At 46.3% G+C, this 19,266-nt stretch overlaps 1 protein-coding gene and 1 long non-coding RNA gene across 2 annotated transcripts in view; both read right to left on the bottom strand.

Moving 5' to 3' along the window:
* Window positions 1-5,063: 5,063 nt before the first annotated feature.
* LOC115184297 (uncharacterized) lies at window positions 5,064-5,839 on the bottom strand. The gene is made up of 2 exons (XR_003874266.1): window positions 5,637-5,839; window positions 5,064-5,302 (listed from the first exon to the last, which is right to left on the bottom strand). It is a non-coding gene; the product is annotated as an uncharacterized LOC115184297 (long non-coding RNA).
* An 18-nt stretch (window positions 5,840-5,857) lies between these two features.
* Window positions 5,858-19,266, bottom strand: part of LOC115184299 (trichohyalin) — a gene marked incomplete at its 3' end in the record, with an annotated part of 61,518 nt that continues 48,109 nt past the window's right edge. Inside the window, exons 15-21 of the mRNA XM_029745328.1 lie at window positions 16,254-16,384; window positions 15,773-15,882; window positions 13,541-13,715; window positions 13,203-13,342; window positions 12,816-12,933; window positions 11,042-11,149; window positions 5,858-5,995 (exon numbers count right to left, since the gene is read on the bottom strand). Coding sequence (XP_029601188.1) covers window positions 5,858-5,995; window positions 11,042-11,149; window positions 12,816-12,933; window positions 13,203-13,342; window positions 13,541-13,715; window positions 15,773-15,882; window positions 16,254-16,384 — 920 coding nt within the window. The remainder of the gene's footprint in view (window positions 5,996-11,041; window positions 11,150-12,815; window positions 12,934-13,202; window positions 13,343-13,540; window positions 13,716-15,772; window positions 15,883-16,253; window positions 16,385-19,266) is intronic.

Here is a 19,266-nt window from a genome sequence, read left to right as displayed (position 1 = left end):
TCAGGGGAGTAGACATAGACGGGCCAGGCTCCCCACCCAATGGGGAGCCTGGCCCTGATAGAGGCCCACCCAATGGGGAGCCTGGCCCTGACAGACCCACCCAATGGGGAACCTGGCCCCGACAGACCCACCCAATGGGGAGCCTGGCCCTGACAGACCCACCCAATCAGATTGATTGGGGTTTAAGCATTGTTGTGGACTTAGACATCACTTTTTTTATTTATTTTTTTCTATTAAAAAAAAGTGTAATTTTGAAAGTCTGAAAAATCTATAGAGAAAACTCATTTAAAAACCCAGAGGAAAACAGGATTTTTTCACACAGCGTGCCTTTCCTTTGCTGGGCGGGCCGTCTGGGAAACTCTTTGTCAAAATTTGAGAATACCCCCTTCTCCTACTTCCTGTAAACACACAGTCCAGTTCATAGTGAATGATGACAGGTCCTACTTCCTGTATGATGGCAGGTCCTACTTCCTGTAAACACACAGTCCAGTTCATAGTGAATGATGACAGGTCCTACTTCCTGTTAACACACAGTCCAGTTCATAGTGAATGATGACAGGTCCTACTGCCTGTAAACACAGTCCAGTTCATAGTGAATGATGACAGGTCCTACTTCCTGTATGATGGCAGGTCCTACTTCCTGTAAACACACAGTCCAGTTCATAGTGAATGATGACAGGTCCTACTGCCTGTTAACACACAGTCCAGTTCATAGTGAATGATGACAGGTCCTACTGCCTGTAAACACACAATCCAGTTCATAGTGAATGATGACAGGTCCTACTGCCTGTAAACACACAGTCCAGTTCATAGTGAATGATGACAGGTCCTACTTCCTGTATGATGGCAGGTCCCACTTCCTGTAAACACACAGTCCAGTTCATAGTGTATGATGGCAGGTCCTACTTCCTGTATGATGGCAGGTCCCACTTCCTGTAAACACACAGTCCAGTTCATAGCGAACGATGACAGGTCCGTGTAGCAAATGGCTCATTTGCATTTAGGCCTACTGTATCTCTGATTGGCTATGACGCACCGGTCTGCGTAGACTCCTGTCCTGGACAAGACGGATGTTTTTAGTTGGGGTTTAATTTACTGCAGTGTCTGTTAATTGTCCAAACGAACGGCCTGCTCTCCCACTGTACATTGCTGTGGAATTTTCACGAATACGTAATTCCCAAACATTCTAAGAATTTTATGACGCCGTGAAAACGCTCGTATCTAATTGGTTGGCTCGTCAGAACACCTGGGAAAGATGTATGTGAACAGATTTTTAATCATATTTAATGACGCAAAAATAAATTCTGTCAGTTCCACTTTAAAACGCAACAATGTTAAACACACACACACACACACACACACACACACACACACACACACACACACACACACACACACACACACACACACACACACACACACACACACACACACACACACACACACACACACACGTTATTGTCAAAGAGATGGCTAACAAACAGAAAGCGCACTGCTGCTACAAACAAAACACAGTTCCATCATTTAAAACTTAACTTCTTGTTGAAAGTTCTTCTCGAAAAGGGGAGAAGTTTAACAAATTATCAACAACATCCTCTTTGATAACACCTGCTGCAGCCGCTGAAAACTAGCCGACAACAAAAGCTAGCTAGCTAGTCCGTAGGAGAGCTACTGCTCGCTATTGTGCAGTGACCTGTTGGCCTTCAAGAAGGCAGAAGTCACCGTCACTCCAAAATGTGATTCGTTGATTCCACCGTCACTCCAAAATGCGATTCGTTGATTCCACTGTCACTCCGAAATGCGATTCGTTGATTCCACTGTCACTCCGAAATGCGATTCGTTGATTCCACTGTCACTCCGAAATGCGATTCGTTGATTCCACTGTCACTCCGAAATGTGATTCGTTGATTCCACTGTCACTCCGAAATGCGATTCGTTGATTCCACTGTCACTCCGAAATGCGATTCGTTGATTCCACTGTCACTCCGAAATGTGATTCGCTGATTCCACTGTCACTCCAAAATGTGATTCGCTGATTCCACTGTCACTCCAAAATGTCGCCCTAATACAATTGAATGACAGATGCTTTTATTTAGCTTCTGAAGGCCGAGCCAATGGGTGACTTAGCTAGCTAGATTTATCTGCCCAGAGACCAGAAAAGAAAGATTCTGATTGGATCTAGTCTTTTTTTTTCTGTTCAGTGTTAACCATTTCCTTTCCAACAAAAAAACTGAAGAGATTAAATCAGAACATCATGGAAAATAATAATATAATTATCATTATTATATAAATATAATCATTATTTTATAAATCCTTAGCCCTTCTGAAGGTGTAGAAGGTCCATTGTTCCCCAGTGTGTTTGGGTTAGTAATAATTTACAGAATGGCTCTATTGTCCCTCAGCGTGTATTTGTATCACTATTCTGATTGGCTAAAGAACCCCCCCCCCCCCCCCCTCCAGTATCTGATAGAACAGCAGTTAACCTGGCTAACTCATTCATCCTGGTTCTGGAACAGCCCCCCCCCCCTCCAGTATCTGATAGAACAGCAGTTAACCTGGCTAACTCATTCATCCTGGATCTGGAACAGCCCCCCCCCCCTCCAGTATCTGATAGCTGATAGAACAGTAGTTAACCTGGCTAACTCATTCATCCTGGATCTGGAACAGCCCCCCCCCCCCCTCCAGTATCTGATAGAACAGCAGTTAACCTGGCTAACTCATTCATCCTGGATCTGGAACAGCCCCCCCCCTCCAGTATCTGATAGAACAGCAGTTAACCTGGCTAACTCATTCATCCTGGATCTGGAACAGCCCCCCCCCCTCCAGTATCTGATAGAACAGCAGTTAACCTGGCTAACTCATTCATCCTGGATCTGGAACAGCGCCCCCCCCCCCCCCTCCAGTATCTGATAGCTGATAGAACAGCAGTTAACCTGGCTAACTCATTCATCCTGGTTCTGGAACAGCCCCCCCCCCCCTCCAGTATCTGATAGCTGATAGAACAGCAGTTAACCTGGCTAACTCATTCATCCTGGATCTGGAACAGCCCCCCCCCCCCCCCCCCCTCCAGTATCTGATAGCTGATAGAACAGCAGTTAACCTGGCTAACTCATTCATCCTGGATCTGGAACAGCCCCCCCCCCCCTCCAGTATCTGATAGAACAGCAGTTAACCTGGCTAACTCATTCATCCTGGATCTGGAACAGCCCCCCCCCTCCAGTATCTGATAGCTGATAGAACAGCAGTTAACCTGGCTAACTCATTCATCCTGGATCTGGAACAGCCCCCCCCCCCTCCAGTAGCTGATAGAACAGCAGTTAACCTGGCTAACTCATTCATCCTGGATCTGGAACAGCCCCCCCCCCCCCTCCCCTCCAGTATCTGATAGCTGATAGAACAGCAGTTAACCTGGCTAACTCCTTCATCCTGGATCTGGAACAGCCCCCCCCCCCCTCCAGTATCTGATAGCTGATAGAACAGCAGTTAACCTGGCTAACTCATTCATCCTGGATCTGGAACAGCCCCCCCCCCCCTTCCAGTATCTGATAGCTGATAGAACAGCAGTTAACCTGGCTAACTCATTCATCCTGGATCTGGAACAGCCCCCCCCCCTCCAGTATCTGATAGAACAGCAGTTAACCTGGCTAACTCATTCATCCTGGATCTGGAACAGCCCCCCCCCTCCAGTATCTGATAGAACAGCAGTTAACCTGGCTAACTCATTCATCCTGGATCTGGAACAGCCCCCCCCCCCCCCTCCAGTATCTGATAGCTGATAGAACAGCAGTTAACCTGGCTAACTCATTCATCCTGGATCTGGAACAGCCCCCCCCTCCCCCCTCCAGTATCTGATAGAACAGCAGTTAACCTGGCTAACTCATTCATCCTGGATCTGGAACAGCCCCCCCCCCCCCCCTCCAGTATCTGATAGCTGATAGAACAGCAGTTAACCTGGCTAACTAATTCATCCTGGTTCTGGAACAGCCCCCCCCCCCCTCCAGTATCTGATAGAACAGCAGTTAACCTGGCTAACTCATTCATCCTGGATCTGGAACAGCCCCCCCCCCCCCCCCTCCAGTATCTGATAGCTGATAGAACAGCGGTTAACCTGGCTAACTCATTCATCCTGGATCTGGAACAGCCCCCCCCCCCCCCCTCCAGTAGCTGATAGAACAGCAGTTAACCTGGCTAACTCATTCATCCTGGATCTGGAACAGCCCCCCCCCCTCCAGTATCTGATAGCTGATAGAACAGCAGTTAACCTGGCTAACTCATTCATCCTGGATCTGGAACAGCCCCCCCCCCCCTCCAGTATCTGATAGCTGATAGAACAGCAGTTAACCTGGCTAACTCATTCATCCTGGATCTGGAACAGCCCCCCCCCCTCCAGTATCTGATAGAACAGCAGTTAACCTGGCTAACTCATCCATCCTGGATCTGGAACAGCCCCCCCCCCCCCTCCAGTATCTGATAGAACAGCAGTTAACCTGGCTAACTCATTCATCCTGGATCTGGAACAGCCCCCCCCCCCCCTCCAGTATCTGATAGAACAGCAGTTAACCTGGCTAACTCATTCATCCTGGATCTGGAACAGCCCCCCCCCTCTCCAGTATCTGATAGAACAGCAGTTAACCTGGCTAACTCATTCATCCTGGATCTGGAACAGCCCCCCCCCCCCCCCTCCAGTATCTGATAGCTGATAGAACAGCAGTTAACCTGGCTAACTCATTCATCCTGGATCTGGAACAGCCCCCCCCCCTCCAGTATCTGATAGAACAGCAGTTAACCTGGCTAACTCATTCATCCTGGATCTGGAACAGCCCCACCCCCCTCCAGTATCTGATAGAACAGCAGTTAACCTGGCTAACTCATTCATCCTGGATCTGGAACAGCCCCCCCCCCCTCCAGTATCTGATAGAACAGCAGTTAACCTGGCTAACTCATTCATCCTGGATCTGGAACAGCCCCCCCCCCCCCTCCAGTATCTGATAGCTGATAGAACAGCAGTTAACCTGGCTAACTCATTCATCCTGGATCTGGAACAACAAACCATAGACAGAATATTAAATATAAAGAAAATACTTTATTCCATATTATAGATTATAATACAATACATTTGCATTGAACAAAGCATAGTTTTGGTCTGTCAGGTGTGTGTGTGTGTGTGTGTGTGTGTGTGTGTGTGTGTGTGTGTGTGTGTGTGTGTGTTCAGAAGGAGAAGTACTTGGTGTACCACTCCTGCCTCTGAGGGTCCCGCCCCTCTGCCCCCTGGCCACTCCCCCTCTGCTCCAAATATGGGCTCCTGGAGAACACAGGAAGCACATTTTAGACCGCTGGGGGACAGACAGACAGACAGACAGACAAGGCAGTCAGACAGAGAGACAGGAAAGAGACAGACAGGCAAACAGACAGAGGAAAGAGACAGATAGAAAGACAGACAGAGAAAGAGACAGACAGAAGGAGACAGACAGAGAAAGAGACAGACAGAAAGAGACAGACAGAGGAAAGAGACAGACAGCTATGGGGTGATATTCTCCTGGACAGACGTAGAAGGACATTGGGCTTCGGGGACATTTGCGAAGAAACACAGACATCCCTATTGGCTGTGCTGTTACCATAGATACAGTATCTGTTACCTGGTTGACCGGTTGTTCAGGTGTGGGCGGCGGTCCTGCGAGGGAGAGGTGACGCGTCGAATCCCGTGTCGAGGCTCGGGGAGGGGGGATGGACAGAGGGGGAGAGGGGTGGTGGGAGCAGGGGGGAGGGGGGATGGGAGAGGGCCGCGACCGCCGCGTTCCGAACTGGGAGACCTGGGAGTACGGGGGAGGGAGGGGGAGGAACGGGGGAGAGAGGATGAGGCGTAGGGCAGAGTTGAGGAGGGGGAGGGATGTTGGGGGAGGCAGGGGGAGTCGTGGGGGAGGAGGACGCTCCTCTCGTAGGCGCTGAGGTTCGGGACGCTGGTGATGCGGGGCGGAGACTCCTCCACACGCTTCCTCTGAAACACAACGTCGCCACGACAACATTCATACAACGTCACCAATACAACAAAACTCTAGTTAATCCCACCAATACAACACTAGTTAATCCCACCAATACAACACTAGTTAATCCCACCAATACAACACAGTGAAACACTAGTTAATCCCACCAATACAACACTAGTTAATCCCACCAATACAACATAGAGAAACACTAGTTAATCCCACCAATAGAACATAGAGAAACACTAGTTAATCCCACCAATACAACGCAGTGAAATAGTAGTTAATCCCACCAATACAATACTAGTTAATCCCACCAATACAACACTAGTTAATCCCAACAATACAACACTAGTTAATCCGACCAATATAACACTAGTTAATCCGACCAATACAACACTAGTTAATCCCACCAATACAACACTAGTTAATCCCACCAATACAACACTAGTTAATCCCACCAATACAACACTAGTTAATCCCACCAATACAACATTAGTTAATCCCACCAATACAACACTAGTTAATCCCACCAATACAACACTAGTTAATCCCACCAATACAACACTAGTTAATCCCACCAATACAAACCTAGTTAATCCCACCAATACAACAGTAGTTAATCCCACCAATACAACACTAGTTAATCCCACCAATACAACACTAGTTAATCCCACCAATACAACACTAGTTAATCCCACCAATACAACACTAGTTAATCCCACCAATACAACACTAGTTAATCCCACCAAAACAACACTAGTTAATCCCACCAATACAACACTAGATAATCCCAACAATATAACACTAGTTAATCCCACCAATACAACACTAGTTAATCCCACCAATACAACACTAGTTAATCCCACCAATACAACACTAGTTAATCCCACCAATACAACACTAGTTAATCCCACCAATACAACACTAGTTAATCCCACCAATATAACACTAGTTAATCCCACCAATATTCCACTAGTTAATCCCACCAATACAACACTAGTTAATCCCACCAATACAACACTAGTTAATCCCACCAATACAACACAGTGAAACACTAGTTAATCCCACCAATACAACACTAGTTAATCCCACCAATACAACATAGAGAAACACTAGTTAATCCCACCAATAGAACATAGAGAAACACTAGTTAATCCCACCAATACAACGCAGTGAAATAGTAGTTAATCCCACCAATACAATACTAGTTAATCCCACCAATACAACACTAGTTAATCCCAACAATACAACACTAGTTAATCCGACCAATATAACACTAGTTAATCCGACCAATACAACACTAGTTAATCCCACCAATACAACACTAGTTAATCCCACCAATACAACACTAGTTAATCCCACCAATACAACACTAGTTAATCCCACCAATACAACATTAGTTAATCCCACCAATACAACACTAGTTAATCCCACCAATACAACACTAGTTAATCCCACCAATACAACACTAGTTAATCCCACCAATACAAACCTAGTTAATCCCACCAATACAACAGTAGTTAATCCCACCAATACAACACTAGTTAATCCCACCAATACAACACTAGTTAATCCCACCAATACAACACTAGTTAATCCCACCAATACAACACTAGTTAATCCCACCAATACAACACTAGTTAATCCCACCAAAACAACACTAGTTAATCCCACCAATACAACACTAGATAATCCCAACAATATAACACTAGTTAATCCCACCAATACAACACTAGTTAATCCCACCAATACAACACTAGTTAATCCCACCAATACAACACTAGTTAATCCCACCAATACAACACTAGTTAATCCCACCAATACAACACTAGTTAATCCCACCAATATAACACTAGTTAATCCCACCAATATTCCACTAGTTAATCCCACCAATACAACACTAGTTAATCCCACCAATACAACACTAGTTAATCCCACCAATACAACACAGTGAAAGACTAGTTAATCCCACCAATACAACACTAGTTAATCCCACCAATACAACACTAGTTAATCCCACCAATATAACACTAGTTAATCCCACCAATATTTCACTAGTTAATCCCACCAATACAACACTAGTTAATCCCACCAATACAACACTAGTTAATCCCACCAATACAACACAGTGAAACACTAGTTAATCCCACCAATACAACACTAGTTAATCCCACCAATATAACACTAGTTAATCCCACCAATATAACACTAGTTAATCCCACCAATACAACACTAGTTAATCCCACCAATACAACACTAGTTAATCCCAACAATACAACACTAGTTAATCCGACCAATATAACACTAGTTAATCCGACCAATACAACACTAGTTAATCCCACCAATACAACACTAGTTAATCCCACCAATACAACACTAGTTAATCCCACCAATACAACACTAGTTAATCCCACCAATACAACATTAGTTAATCCCACCAATACAACACTAGTTAATCCCACCAATACAACACTAGTTAATCCCACCATACAACACTAGTTAATCCCACCAATACAAACCTAGTTAACCCACCAATACAACACTAGTTAATCCCACCAATACAACACTAGTTAATCCCACCAATACAACACTAGTTAATCCCACCAATACAACACTAGTTAATCCCACCAATACAACACTAGTTAATCCCACCAATACAACACTAGTTAATCCCACCAAAACAACACTAGTTAATCCCACCAATACAACACTAGATAATCCCAAACAATACAACACTAGTTAATCCCACCAATACAACACTAGTTAATCCCACCAATACAACACTAGTTAATCCCACCAATACAACACTAGTTAATCCCACCAATACAACACTAGTTAATCCCACCAATACAACACTAGTTAATCCCACCAATACAACACTAGTTATCCCACCCATATCAACACTAGTTATCCCACCAATACACAGTTAATCCCACCATAAATCACTAGTTAATCCCACCAATACAACACTAGGTAATCCCACCCAATACAACACTAGTTAATCCCACCAATACAACACTAGTTAATCCCACCATATACACTAGTTAATCCCACCAATACTTAACACTAGTAATCCCACCAATACAACACTAGGTTAATCCCACCAATACAACACTAGTTAATCCCACCAATACAAACATAGTTAATCCCCACCAATACAAACTAGTTAATCCCACCAATACAACACTAGTTAATCCCACCAATACACACTAGTTAATCCGACCAATATCAACACTAGTTAATCCCGACCAATACAACACTAGTTAATCCCACCAATACAACACTAGTTAATCCCACCAATACAAACACTAGTTAATCCCACCAATACAACACTAGTTAATCCACCACCAATACAACACTAGTTAATCCCACCAATACTAACACTAGTTAATCCACCCAATACAACACTAGTTAATCCCACCAATACAACACTAGTTAATCCCACCAATACAACCTAGTTAATCCCACCATACAACACGTAGTTAATCCCACCAATACAAACACTAGTTAATCCCACCAATACAACACTAGTTAATCCCACCAATACACACTAGTTAATCCCACCAATACAACACTATTAATCCCACCAATACAACACTAGTTAATCCCACCAATACAACACTAGTTAATCCACAATCCCAAACTATTATCCCAACCAATACAACACTAGTTAATCCCACCAATACAACACTAGTTAATCCCACCAATATAACACTAGTTAATCCCACCATATTCCACTAGTTAATCCCACCAATACAACACTAGTTAATCCCACCAATACAACACTAGTTAATCCCACCAATACAACACTAGTTAATCCCACCAATATAACACTAGTTAATCCCACCAATATTCCACTAGTTAATCCCACCAATACAACACTAGTTAATCCCACCAATACAACACTAGTTAATCCCACCAATACAACACTAGTTAATCCCACCAATACAACATTAGTTAATCCCACCAATACAACACTAGTTAATCCCACCAATATAACACTAGTTAATCCCACCAATACAACACTAGTTAATCCCACCAATACAACACTAGTTAATCCCACCAGTACAACACTAGTTAATCCCACCAATACATCACAGTAGCACACTAGTTAATCCCACCAATATAACACTAGTTAACCCCACCAATACAACACTAGTTAATCCCACCAATACAACACTAGTTAATCCCACCAGTACAACACTAGTTAATCCCACCAATACAACACAGTAACACACTAGTTAATCCCACCAATATAACACTAGTTAATCCCACCAGTACAACACTAGTTAATCCCACCAATACAACACTAGTTAATCCCACCAATACAACACAGTGAAACACTAGTTAATCCCACCAATACAACACTAGTTAATCCCACCAATATAACACTAGTTAATCCCACCAATACAACACTAGTTAATCCCACCAATACAACACTAGTTAATCCCACCAATACAACACTAGTTAATCCCACCAATACAACACTAGTTAATCCCACCAATATCACACTAGTTAATCCCACCAATACAACACTAGTTAATCCCACCAATACAACACTAGTTAATCCCACCAATACAACACTAGTTAATCCCACCAATACAACACTAGTTAATCCCACCAATACAACACTAGTTAATCCCACCAATACAACACTAGTTAATCCCACCAATAGAACACTAGTTAATCCCACCAATACAACACTAGTTAATCCCACCAATACAACACTTGTTAATCCCACCAATACAACACTAGTTAATCCCACCAATACAACACTAGTTAATCCCACCAAGACAACACTAGTTAATCCCACCAATAGAACACTAATTAATCCCACCAATACAACACTAGTTAATCCCACCAATACAACACTAGTTAATCCCACCAATACAACACTAGTTAATCCCACCAATACAACACTAGTTAATCCCACCAATACAACACTTGTTAATCCCACCAATACAACACTTGTTAATCCCACCAATACAACACTAGTTAATCCCACCAATACAACACTAGTTAATCCCACCAAGACAACAGAGGAGTGTGTGTGTCACCCTCATAGTTGGTGTAATGATCCCTGGGTGTGGCCTGTTGTCATGGAGCCTGAGGGTTCCGTTGTCCCCGGCAACCGGAGGATGAAGCTGCAGCTGATGTCGTTCCTCCTGGAGAACCAATGAGACATCAGGTGTGTGTGGGGTAGGTGTGGGGAGTAGGTGTGTGGGGGGTAGGTGTGGGGAGTAGGTGTGTGAGGTAGGTGTGTGTGTGAGGTAGGGGTGTGTGTGAGTGTGAGGTAGGTGTGTGTGTGAGTGTGAGGTAGGTGTTTGTGTGTGTGTTTGTGAGTGTGAGGTAGGTGTGTGTGTGAGGTAGGTGTGTGTGTGTGTGTGTGTGTGTGAGGTAGGTGTGTGAGGTAGGGGTGTGTGTCTGTGTGAGGTAGGTGTGTGTGTGAGTGTGAGGTAGGTGTGTGTGTCTGTGTGAGGTAGGTGTGTGTGTGAGTGTGAGGTAGGTGTGTGTGTGTGTGTTTGTGAGTGTGAGGTAGGTGTGTGTGAGTGTGAGGTAGGTGTGTGAGTGTGTGTGTGTGTGAGGTAGGTGTGTGTGTGAGGTAGGTGTGAGGTAGGTGTGTGTGTGAGGTAGGTGTGTGTGTGATTGTGTGGTAGGTGTGTGTGTGAGTGTGGTAGGTGTGTGTGTGAGGTAGGTGTGTGTGTGTGAGTGTGAGGTAGGTGTGTGTGTGAGGTAGGTGTGTGTGTGTGTGTGAGGTAGGTGTGTGTGTGAGTGTGAGGTAGGTGTGTGTGTGAGGTAGGTGTGTGTGTGTGAGTGTGAGGTAGGTGTGTGTGTGAGGTAGGTGTGTGTGTGTATGTGTGAGGTAGGTGTGTGTGTGAGGTAGGTGTGTGTGAGAGTGTGAGGTAGGTGTGTGTGTGATTGTGAGGTAGGTGTGTGTGTGTGTGTGTGTGTGAGGTAGGTGTGTGTGTGTGTGAGGTAGGTGTGTGTGTGTGTGTGTCTATGAGTGTGAGGTAGGTGTGTGTGAGTGTGAGGTAGGTGTGTGTGTGAGGTAGGTGTGTGTGAGGTAGGTGTGTGTGTGAGGTAGGTGTGTGTGTGAGGTAGGTGTGTGTGTGAGTGTGAGGTAGGTGTGTGTGTGAGTTAGGTGTGAGTGTGAGGTAGGTAGGTGTGTGTGTGTGTGAGGTAGGTGTGTGAGTGTGAGGTAGGTAGGTGTGAGTGTGAGGTAGGTAGGTGTGTGTGTGTGTGAGGTAGGTGTGTGTGTGTGAGGTAGGTGTGTGTGTGATTGTGAGGTAGGTGTGTGTGAGTGTTTGTGAGTGTGAGGTAGGTGTGTGTGTGAGGTAGGTGTGTGTGTGTGTGAGGTAGGTGTGTGTGTGAGTGTGAGGTAGGTATGTGTGTGAGGTAGGTGTGTGTGTGTGTGAGGTAGGTGTGTGTGTGAGGTAGGTGTGAGGTAGGTGTGTGTGTGAGGTAGGTGTGTGTGAGAGTGTGAGGTAGGTGTGTGTGTGATTGTGAGGTAGGTGTGTGTGTGTGTGTGTGTGTGAGGTAGGTGTGTGTGTGAGTGTGGTAGGTGTGTGTGTGAGGTAGGTGTGTGTGTGAGTGTGAGGTAGGTGTGTGTGAGGTAGGTGTGTGTGAGGTAGGTGTGTGTGTGAGGTAGGTGTGTGTGTGAGTGTGAGGTAGGTGTGTGTGTGAGTTAGGTGTGAGTGTGAGGTAGGTAGGTGTGTGTGTGTGTTAGGTAGGTGTGTGAGTGTGAGGTAGGTAGGTGTGAGTGTGAGGTAGGTAGGTGTGTGTGTGTGTGAGGTAGGTGTGTGTGTGTGAGGTAGGTAGGTGTGTTCTTACCACTAGGCGTTTGATGAGCTGGTTTCTCTCAGTGAGTCTCTCCTGTAGTCTCCCCATCTGGAGGTCATCAGAGAGAGGAACCTCTCTCCTCCTGCATCTCTCCTCACGCTCCCGCAGCCTGGGAACACACACACACACACACACACACACACACACACACACACACACACACACACACACACACACACACACACACGTTACACCCCTCTCCTCCTGCAGTCTGGGAACACATTACCCCCCTCTCCTCCTGCAGTCTGGGAACACAGTACCCCCCTCTCCTCCACAAGCCTGGGAACACATTACCCCCCTCTCCTCCTGCAGTCTGGGAACACAGTACCCCCTTCTCCTCCTGCAGCCTGGGTGTGTTAACTCCAGCGTGTTACTCACTCTGTCTCCAGGGCCACTATGCGAGTCTGTAGCTCTGTCTGAGAGCTGCTGTATTCACACACCAGACTCTGTATCGCTCTCCTGTGCTCTCTCTTCATCTCCTCTCTCCTCTCCTCCTCCTCCTCCTCCTTCCTCCTCTTCTCCTCCTCCTCCTCCTTCCTCCTCTTCTTCTCCTCCTCCTCCTCCTTCCTCGTCTTCTCCTCCTCCTCCTTCCTCGTCTTCTCCTCCTCCTCCTTCCTTCTCTTCTCCTCCTCCTCCTCCGCCTTCCTTCTCTTCTCCTCTTCCTCCGCCTTCCTTCTCTTCTCCTCATCCTCCTCCTCTCTTCTCTTCACCTCCATCTCTTCTTCTCTCTGTTCCTCTTTTTGTTTCTGAGCCTCTTCCAGTTTCTCCATCTCTTCTCTCAGTTTCTCCATCTCGTCTCTCAGTCGTTGTGCTTCCTCGTCTCTCAGTCGTTGTGCTTCCTCGTCTCTCTCCTTCTGTTGTCTTTCTCTTTCCATGTCCTCCTCTCCCGACCTGGAGGAATAGAGAGGACAGGACAACAGAAGGAAAGATGGGTAAGATGAAGAGAGGTGTGAGTGAGTGAGTGAGTGAGTGAGTGAGTGTGTGAGTGAGTGAGTGAGTGAGTGAGTGTGTGAGTGAGTGAGTGAGTGAGTGAGTGAGTGAGTGAGTGAATGTGTGAGTGAGTGAGTGTGTGAGTGAGTGAGTGAGTGTGTGAGTGAGTGAGTGAGTGAGTGAGTGAATGTGTGAGTGAGCGAGTGAGCGAGTGAGCGAGTGAGCGAGTGTGTGAGTGAGTGAGTGTGTGAGTGTGTGAGTGTGTGAGTGAGTGAGTGAGTGTGTGAGTGAGTGAGTGAGTGTGTGAGTGAGTGAGTGAGTGTGTGAGTGAGTGAGTGAGTGAGTGAGTGAGTGAGTGTGTGAGTGAGTGAGTGAGTGAGTGTGTGAGTGAGTGAGTGAGTGAGTGTGTGAGTGAGTGAGTGAGTGAGTGTGTGAGTGAGGTGAGTGAGTGGAGTGAGGTGAGGGTGAGTGAGTGAGTGAGTGAGTGAGTGAGTGAGTGAGTGAGTGAGTGAGTGAGTGAGGAGAGAGAGAGAGTGAGTGTGTGAGTGAGTGAGTGAGTGAGTGAGTGAGTGTGTGAGTGAGTGAGTGAGTGTGTGAGTGTGTGAGTGAGTGAGTGAGTGAGTGTGTGAGTGAGTGTGTGAGTGAGTGAGTGAGTGAGTGTGTGAGTGAGTGAGTGTGTGAGTGTGTGAGTGAGTGAGTGAGTGTGTGAGTGAGTGAGTGAGTGTGTGAGTGAGTGAGTGAGTGAGTGTGTGAGTGAGTGAGTGAGTGAGTGAGTGAGTGAGTGTGTGAGTGAGTGAGTGAGTGAGTGTGTGAGTGAGTGAGTGAGTGAGTGTGTGAGTGAGTGAGTGAGTGAGTGAGTGTGTGAGTGAGTGAGTGAGTGAGTGAGTGAGTGAGAGAGTGTGAGAGAGAGAGTGAGTGTGAGTGAGTGAGTGAGTGTGAGTGAGGTGAGTGAGTGAGTGTGTGAGTGGTGAGTGTGTGAGTGGGTGAGTGAGTGAGGTGAGTGAGGTGTGAGTGAGGTGGGAGTGAGTGAGTATGAGTGAGTGAGTGAGTGAGTGAGTGAGAGAGTGTGAGAGAGAGAGTGAGTGTGTGAGTGAGTGTGTGAGTGAGTGAGTGTGTGAGTGAGTGAGTGAGTGAGTGTGTGAGTGAGTGAGTGAGTGAGTGTGTGAGTGAGTGAGTGAGTGAGTGAGTGAGTGTGTGAGTGAGTGAGTGAGTGTGTGAGTGAGTGAGTGAGTGAGTGTGTGAGTGAGTGAGTGAGTGAGTGTGTGAGTGAGTGAGTGAGTGAGTGAGTGTGTGAGTGAGTGAGTGAGTGAGTGAGTGAGTGAGTGAGTGAGAGAGTGTGAGAGAGAGAGTGAGTGTGTGAGTGAGTGAGTGAGTGAGTGAGTGTGTGAGTGAGTGAGTGTGTGAGTGTGTGAGTGAGTGAGTGAGTGAGTGTGTGAGGGAGTGTGTGAGTGAGTGAGTGAGTGTGTGAGTGTGTGAGTGAGTGAGTGTGTGAGTGTGTGAGTGAGTGAGTGAGTGTGTGAGTGAGTGAGTGAGTGAGTGTGTGAGTGAGTGAGTGAGTGAGTGAGTGTGTGAGTGAGTGAGTGAGTGAGTGAGTGTGTGAGTGAGTGAGTGAGTGAGTGAGTGTGAGTGAGTGAGTGAGTGAGTGAGTGAGTGAGTGAGTGAGTGAGTGAGAGAGTGTGAGAGAGAGAGTGAGTGTGTGAGTGAGTGAGTGAGTGAGTGAGTGTGTGAGTGAGTGAGTGAGTGTGTGAGTGTGTGAGTGAGTGAGTGAGTGAGTGTGTGAGTGAGTGTGTGAGTGAGTGAGTGAGTGAGTGAGTGAGTGAGTGAGTGAGTGAGAGAGTGTGAGAGAGAGAGTGAGTGTGTGAGTGAGTGTGTGAGTGAGTGAGTGTGTGAGTGAGTGAGTGAGTGAGTGAGTGTGTGAGTGAGTGTGTGAGTGTGTGAGTGTGTGAGTGAGTGTGTGAGTGAGTGAGTGAGTGAGTGAGTGAGTGTGTGTGTGTGTGTGTGTGTGTGTGTGTGTGTACCTCAGCTGGTCCCTCAGTACAGTGTTTTCTCTCTGTAGTTCCAGAACGGCGCTGCGACTCTCATCCAGCTGACGATCCAACACCTGGTATTGGTTCTGCTGCTTTAAGTCCTGCACACACACACACACACACACACACACACACACACACACACACACACACACACACACACACACACAAACACACACACACAGGTAGTCAGTTCCCAATTTAATAGCATATGTTATTGTGTGTGTGTGTGTGTGTTTGTGTGTGTGTGTGTGTGTGTCTGTGTCTGTGTGTCTGTGTGTGTGTGTGTGTGTGTGTGTGTGTGTGTGTGTGTGTGTGTGTGTGTGTGTGTGTGGTGTGTGTGTGTGTGTGTGTGTGCATGCGGTGTGTGTGTGTGTGTGTGTGTGTGTGTGTGTGTGTGTGTGTGTGTGTGTGTCTGTGTGTGTGTCTGTGTGTGTGTGTGTGTGTGTGTGTGTGTGTGTGTGTGTGTTACCTGTTGCAGGGCCATCATCTCGTTGTGTGTGTGTAGTTCAGTCTGCAGGTCTTCAATGTGTTTCATGTGTCTCTGGGTCAACTGTCTACTCCACTCTGTGTACTGCTGGCTCAGCTCTGTACCCTGCTTATCTGGATACATCATCACCTTCATCATCATCATCACCTTCATCATCATCACCATCATCATCATCATCATCATCACCATCATCATCACCACCTTCATCATCATCATCACCATCATCATCATCACCTTCATCATCCTCATCATCACCACCATCACCACCACCACCACCATCATCATCACCACCATCATCACCACCACCACCATCACCACCATCATCACCACCATCATTACCACCATCATCATCACCACCATCACCATCATCTTCATCATCACCTTCACCACCATCATCACCACCATCATCACCATCATCACCACCATCACCATCACCACCATCATCACCACCATCATCACCATCATCACCACCATCACCACCATCATCACCATCACCACCATCATCACCACCATCATCACCATCACCATCATCACCACCATCATCACCACCATCATCACCATCACCACCATCATCACCATCATCATCACCACCATCATCACCATCATCATCATCATCACCATCACCACCATCATCACCATCATCACCACCATCATCATCACCTTCACCACCATCATCACCACCATCATCACCATCATCACCACCATCACCACCTTCACCATCATCACCACCATCATCACCACCATCATCACCTTCACCATCACCACCATCACCACCATCATCACCACCTTCACCATCATCATCACCATCACCACCGTCACCATCACTCACTCTAACAGACACTTTAAAAGACACACACACATACATACAGAAACACAGACCGACCGACAGACCGACAGACAGACAGACAGACAGACAGACTGACAGATGGACAGAGACAGAATCCATATTGATAACACAGAAGCACAATACTACCAGTTGCCATGGTGAGGAGTGTAGCCTGTTGCCATGGTGATTGTTACCTAGCTGTAGTGTAGAGTGTGTGTGTGTATGTGTGTGTGTTACCTAGCTGTTACCTAGCCAGTACAGTCGTGGCCAAAAGTTTTGATATTAATATACATTTCCACAAAGTTTGCTGCTTCAGTGTCTTTAGATATTTTGGTCAGATGTTACTATGGAATACTGAAGTATAATTACAAGCATTTCATAAGTGTCAAAGGTTTTTATTGACAATTACATGAAGTTGATGCAAAGAGTCAATATTTGCAGTGTTGACCCTTCTTTTTCAAGACCTCTGCAATCCACCCTGGCATGCTGTCAATTAACTTCTGGGCCACATCCTGACTGATGGCAGCCCATTCTTGCATAATCAATGCTTGGAGTTTGTCAGAATGTGTGGGTTTTTGTTTGTCCACCCACCTCTTGAGGATTGACCACAAGTTCTCAGTGGGATTAAGGTCTGGGGAGTTTCCTGGACATGGACCCAAAATATCGATGATTTGTTCCCCGAGCCACTTAGTTATCACTTTTGCCTCATGGCAAGGTGCTCCATCAGGCTGGAAAAGGCATTGTTATTCACCAAACTGTTCCTGGATGGTTGGGAGAAGTTGCTCTCGGAGGATGTGTTTGTACCATTCTTTATTCATGGCTGTTTTCTTAGGCCAAATTGTGAGTGAGCCCACTCCCTTGGCTGAGAAGCAACACTCACACATGAATGGTCTCAGGATGCTTTACTGTTGGCATGACACAGGACTGATGGTAGCGCTCACCTTGTCTTCTCCGGACAAGCTTTTTTCCGGATGCCCCAAACAATCGGAAAGGGGATTCATCAGAGAAAATGACTTTACCCCAGTCCTCAGCAGTCCAATCCCTGTACCGTTTGCAGAATATCAGTCTGTCCCTGATGTTTTTCCTGGAGAGAAGTGGCTTCTTTGCTGCCCTTCTTGACACCAGGCCATCCTCCAAAAGTCTTCACCTCACTGTGCGTGCAGATGCACTCACACCTGCCTGCTGCCATTCCTGAGCAAGCTCTGTACTGGTGGTGCCCCGATCCCGCAGCTGAATCAACTTTAGGAGACAGTCCTGGCGCTTGCTGGACTTTCTTGGGCGCCCTGAAGCCTTCTTCACAACAATTGAACCGCTCTCCTTGAAGTTCTTGATGATCCGATAAATGGTTGATTTAGGTGCAATCTTACTGGCTGCAATATCCTTGCCTGTGAAGCCCTTTTGGTGCAAAGCAATGATGACGGCACGTGTTTCCTTGCAGGTAACCATGGTTGACAGAGGAAGAACAATGATTCCAAGCATCACCCTCCTTTTGAAGCTTCCAGTCTGTTATTCGAACTCAGTCAGCATGACAGAGTGATCTCCAGCCTTGTCCTCGTCAACACTCACACCTGTGTTAACGAGAGAATCACCGACATGATGTCAGCTGGTCCTTTTGTGGCAGGGCTGAAATGCAGTGGAAATGTTTTCTGGGGATTCAGTTCATTTGCATGGCAAAGAGGGACTTTGCAATTAATTGCAATTCATCTGATCACTCTTCATAACATTCTGGAGTATATGCAAATTGCCATCATACAAACTGAGGCAGCAGACTTTGTGAAAATTAATATTTGTGTCATTCTCAAAACTTTTGGCCATGACTGTAGTGTGTGTGTTGCCTAGCTGTAACAGGTGTAGTGTGTGTGTTGCCTAGCTGTAACAGGTATAGTGTGTGTTACCTAGTTGTAACAGGTGTAGTTTGTATGTTACCTAGCTGTAACAGGTGTAGTGTGTGTGTTACCAAGCTGTAACAGGTGTAGCGTGTGTGTTACCTAGCTGTAACAGGTGTAGTGTGTGTGTTACCTAGCTGTAACAGGTGTAGTGTGTGTTATCTAGCTGTAACAGGTGTAGTGTGTGTGTTACCTAGCTGTAACAGGTGTAGTGTGTGTGTTACCTAGCTGTAACAGGTGTAGCGTGTGTGTTACCTAGCTGTAACAGGTGTAGTGTGTGTTA

This window comes from Salmo trutta, unplaced genomic scaffold (genome assembly GCF_901001165.1).
Source record: "Salmo trutta unplaced genomic scaffold, fSalTru1.1, whole genome shotgun sequence".
Taxonomy (NCBI): domain Eukaryota; kingdom Metazoa; phylum Chordata; class Actinopteri; order Salmoniformes; family Salmonidae; genus Salmo; species Salmo trutta.
Note: the sequence above shows the minus strand (reverse complement) of the source record. Positions and strands in the feature narration are given on the sequence as shown.